This window comes from Gallinula chloropus (assembly GCF_964237585.1).
Source record: "Gallinula chloropus genome assembly, chromosome: 4".
NCBI lineage: Eukaryota > Metazoa > Chordata > Aves > Gruiformes > Rallidae > Gallinula > Gallinula chloropus.
Window position 1 is genome coordinate 32,483,264 of NC_140088.1, and position 5,418 is coordinate 32,488,681.

A 5,418-nucleotide genomic window follows, 5' to 3' on the forward strand; every position below is an offset into this window, starting at 1 on the left:
GATAATGAAATATTTGCTATCAGTCTGTAGTCCTCCTTATATAAGGAGGAACTTTTTCCCTGTGAGGGCAATGGAGCACTGGGACAGGCTGCCCAGAGAGGTTGTAGAGTCTCCTTCTCTGGAGACATTCAAACCCACCTGGATGCGTTCATGTGTGATTTAGTCTGGGTGATCCTGCTCTGGCAGGGGGCTTGGACTAGATGATCTTTTGAGGTTCCTTCCAACTCCCAGTGTTCTGTGATTCTATGAAAAGAAGTAAATGTTGACGTGGTTTGGAATGGATTTCATTTCAGAGTAGAATACCAGTGCTAGTTTCATATAAACGGAGGCATGCATTCAAAGCTCACTGATATTAGCAGCAATACTTCTTGTGGCACTTATAAGTGCCCACACAAATGCACAGGAAACACGATTAGAAAAAGAAGATACATTTAAAAAAATATTTGATTGCTGTGCCCCATTGCTCCTTAGAAAAACAGAAAGCCTTTGCTGCATGATACGCCCATTTTTCAAAAAGCTAGCTTTATGGAACAGATTCACGTTAAACTCATATCTAGGTACTGGAGAGGGGTTGAGAAAGTATTTGAAAGGTGCTTCCAAAGGCTATAATTTGCTTGGTAGGGCTTAGTGGTTATATGGAGGGCACTGTTTTCTTTGTATCTTTGAGTCTCTAGGACTTGGTATTTACCTCAGCATTGATAGCTAAGATGAGTGGGATACACAATGAGAGTGTGAAAGCTTGCAATAATGCTTGCCAAGGATTTTTTTGGTAGCATTCTGATATTAAGATCAATACTCTTTTGACTCCATTAGTTATAGTTGTGTTTTTTGAGGTTCTGAATAGATTTATTTGCAAAATGAACATGAGTGGCTGCATTGGTGTGATAGATGAAATGAGAGCTGTATGATTTTTGTTTTCATATGCAAGCTAATTTGGGACTGAGTTTTGGACACAACTCTGGAGAGGTTCTAATCCCTATAGTTTAAACAAAGTATTAATGATAATATTTATTCTCACCCATAGCTCTGTTGTGTTACAGCTATGTAATACACCAGGCTAAAATATACCAGTCTTTTATTTGATGTGACTTGGCCATGCAATGCAAATATGGCTTAGGTGAGTGCATCAGTTATGTGAAAAAACTTATGAGGTTGGAAGAAAATGTGTAATTTAAAGCATAGTAAGGTGGGCAGGTGGATACTTAAGTTTTTAATTGTCTTATTAAAATATACATAACAGAAGTGCAACAAAATTATTTTTATTATTCCAAAATGCACAATAGACAATACAGGCATTTACAGACATATTGAAAATGTATTTTTTCCCCATTCTTCATTACTACAAGATAGTCTATGTGGCAATTTTATTTTTATTCTCTCATCCATAATGGAATAATTACTGATATGAATAATATGCTTAGTTTTAACTGTAGTAAGCTTATGCTTCTAACTGAAATGAGTGAGAGGCAATTTGATTTACATATTACTTTATCCCTTTTAAAACTTCATTAGACAAAAAAAAAATCCATGCAGATTAATCTTATAAATAAAATTAAGAGAACTAATAACTTTCAGTAAAAAAGCTAAAAATTAAATAAATTACAGTATCTGTTATCTACTATGAGAGAGATTCAGAGTAACAGACAAATTCCCTTTAAATAAACCTGTCTGTAAGGGTCTCAAAAGCAGACATATCAGGGGATCTCAAGGGGCCATCTGCTTCATTCCCATGTCTAATGGCAAATTAACTTCATTTCTGTTACTCCTAACGGGATCGGTGTGTTCATGAAGACCTGTAGCGGTCACTAGTCCACAGACCCCACTCCTTTCCTTCCCCAGCTCCTCAGCAACTTATTTCAGTGTCTGTACCTTTTGGAAAATTTGCTCATGACTACTCTGAATCTTTCATTAGTTGTTCTGTTCACTATGAACATGGAGAAACGACTGTTCCTTTTCTCTTTGTAACAGTCTTCAAGCATGTAAAAGGTTCCACTAATTTCCTTCTGCCTAAGTATTACCTCCCTTAAGCAATACCACCAAGTTGATTTAAATCTTTTTCTCCTAAGATGTTTCTTAGGCCATTCTTATTACTCTACTGTGGATTGTCTCCAGTTTTTCAATGTCTTCAAGTTCAGTGTCCAAAGCTTGAAATAACAACTCAGCTGCGGTCCTTTATCATCTTGAACGGAGTGGTGGAGGTAGGTTGTGTCTTGTAGGCTCCACTCCTTACTTTCCCACTTCTCTGCAGCAGTGCCATGCTGTTGACTCCTACTTGGCTCGTGTAACCTCCAGCTCTTTGCTGCCAAACTGCTACTGAACCAGTTGCTCTCCATTCTGTGTTTGTGTAGGTGATGAAGAGCAGTATCTTTTCTTTTTCCTGCTAGGCTTTCATTCTGTATATTTCAGATAATTTTCCCAATAATGTGACCTATTTTTCATTCTAATTCAATCAGTCCACCAGCTTGCTTCCAGACCATCCCATCTTCATATTAGCCATTGCAGAATTAGGTTGCTGCAGAAATCTGTGAACTTCCACTCTCAGAAGGGACTACTGTGAACTACTTTCAAGGCATTGTATCACACTGTGTTTGTGCTACTGGTATCATCACTAGATGCTTCTAGATTCATCTCTAAATAACTTTGAGACTCCTATGTTGAATAGCGTTAAAATAATCTCAGTCTTACAGTCAGAGTGAGTGGAAATCCACTATTTCTGATATGTGGAAAAAGTTTCAGAATTATTTAACTGACTTAGGATAATTTTACTGAGATGAAAATAGACAGCTGATGATTCTTTATCAAGTTAGCCAGGTATGAGCTAGAGTTCATGTTATTTGTGTTATTGTGGCACTGAGCCTGAGCTAACAAGCCCTACTGAGCAAGCACAAGAGTTCAGGTGGCATTCAACATTTGAACATAGATTTTGGCTCCTAAGTGAACACACTGTTGTTATGTACAGAGCATAATGACTGTATGAAATATTTCGGAAAAAAAAAGTCAAGAACTCAATTGACAGAGGTTTTTGGTCCAACTAATAGTGAGGACATAGATGTTGGTTGTTAAGACAACCAGTGCTGCAAGGCTTTTTAAAGTAAGTGTGTTCTAAGGAGAGATGGAAAGCAGAGGGAAATAGAAACTTAGAGATTGGGAACTTTTTGAAAGCATAGGATTGCATAGAATAAGCTAAGTGAACTAGGCAGTGGAAATGCAGTAATATAAAGAGTGAAGTTGTAATAGAGGAGGCAAGGGCAGAAGGAATTGGAAGTAGAATTCTATAGACCTATGAAAATGATATTAAGGAAACTGATGGGATCAGTAGGGAAAGCCTGAAGATAAATTCAGTCAGTAGCTCTGCATTTTGGCCTTAAAAATCTTTGTTTCCATCTTGGCAGTTTCTAAGTAACCTTGCCTATTATCTTCCATGTAAGCTCAGTACCTTTGTTTAGAAGTGAAGATTTAAAGACAAACTGTCCTCTCAAGTACCCTTCATTGGTTGCTTCCATTCTGGCTGAAGGAACAGTAGGATGGCCCCAGCCCTCTCACAGTGCAGTCAGTGGTGTCAGTGTCGCAGGTCTCACAGTGGCACTCTGTAGCTACCGGGTATGAATAAAAAGATTCAGGATGGTCACCACAGCCAGGGATCTTCACTGTTTCATACACAACTTCCTTGAAGGTACATGTTTGCTGAGCAGATGATACTGGTGGATATTTGTATACTGGGTCCTGAAAATCACAAGAAGGAAATGCTTATTTTGAAATTGATTATGGGATTAAAATTTTTTTGTAAAATAAAGGACCTGATGTAACAACTAATTAAACAGATGGGGAAAATTCCACTGAGATCAAAAGTATTGGGATCAGACTTTTAATTTCACTTAGATAATGAGATTTCTCCTTTAAGGAGGACTGATATGGAAAATTTGTGTCATACCATCACTAGTCAATCTTGTGGGTCAGCTGCTCAATTCTTCAAATTATATGGAAAAGTAGAGGAGTCTACATAGTAATGGCTGCTTTACTGTAGCTGTTCGCAATCACAATTTGAACACAAGGCAGAGATTCAGATTGTAATACTTTTAACTCGAATTATACAATATAAAGACATGTATGCAGCCAGTTAAAAATCTGACTTTTACTAGCCTCTTTTCACCTTCCCCTTTGTGGTTCAGGTTGGCCGTGTATCTACTTTGTTGTCAAACAGCACAGCAATTACTCAGCCTGTTCTTTCACACGGCTCATCCTGCCTGTCTGTTTGCTACAGAGCAGAGAAATGGGTTATTCATACTTCACTTGGAATGTTTAATTCTAGTGCCTGAAAAGAAATGCAAGATTCTTACCCTTGTGAAGCAGTATCCTGAGCACCATGTGGCATTCACCGTAATGCAGAATTCACATTCTTCTCTTTCCACTGCTATAGTAATGTTGGTGAGCTGGCAGCCATTGCAACAAATTGCTTTCCAGCAAAATAACAGCATGTAGCAATTAATGGTCTTCATCCTGTGTGTAAAATAAAAAAAATATACCCATACTGGAGAAACATGTAGGTATTTTCAACAGAAAATATTTATAGAAACAGGGAGAAATTGTGTTTTCACATTATCCTCAATTGTTTCTATAGTAGCATTCAGAAACATCAGGATGAAGCCATTTAATAAATATATCTGTATGTTTATTGTTAAAGGAGTTTGATTTTCCTAAGTGACTGAAATGGCATGTCAGCAATCTTTGCAGAATAATGATAGCAGAGTACCATATCACATTCAATTAAATATTTTTATCTATGCTTCTGTACAGAGAACGTGTCCTGTGTTTAAGGGAAAAGAAAAAGAAGCAAGGGAGAGAAAAAGCAAAAAAAATCTCTATTTCTGAAGCAACTAATTTCATACAACATTTGCAATTTCAAAGAAGAATTCTAGATCAGGATCTGATGAAAGCTTACCTGTGTTCTTACTTGCCTTCCTGGTAAGAGCTGTAGTGAAAAGAAAGCCCCATGCTTGCCTTTTATACTAAATAGTGTGTAACTTATACCTTGAGGATTTGCAGTGTATTAATGCAGCAAGCATTAGTTTGGTACTTGGTGAAAGCGGATTAATGTTCAGCCAGACAGTGAGATCAAGTCTTGTTAAGAGTTAAAAAAAGAAAACAAAACACAGACATACTCAGGAAGTGATGGTGAAGGTTACTGTCACAGTGTCTGCTTAGAACTTTCACTGGATTTGGTTCACTGGCATTTAGAAATAGCTGAGCCATTCCACAATTTGAAAGAAGGTTGAGAAGCCTATTTCTGGAAAAGTTCAGGTGTTTAACTGTGTTTTACATCAGCCCTCAAACTGCTGGCTTTGGATTGCAAGCTAGTCTTCTGGTAATTCATAATGGAGACATTGCTGGAAAGTTTCTTGGCTAATGAACATGTTCAGG

The 5,418-nt window shown here is 37.5% G+C and overlaps 1 protein-coding gene across 1 annotated transcript; it reads right to left on the minus strand.

Moving 5' to 3' along the window:
- Positions 1 to 3,486: 3,486 nt before the first annotated feature.
- Positions 3,487 to 4,496, minus strand: FSHB (follicle stimulating hormone subunit beta; the record flags this gene model as incomplete). Its single annotated transcript, XM_084263140.1, has 2 exons — positions 3,487 to 3,723; positions 4,338 to 4,496. 2 exons carry the CDS (start codon positions 4,494 to 4,496, stop codon positions 3,487 to 3,489), a joined length of 396 nt encoding a protein of 131 aa, XP_084119266.1.
- Positions 4,497 to 5,418: the final 922 nt, after the last annotated feature.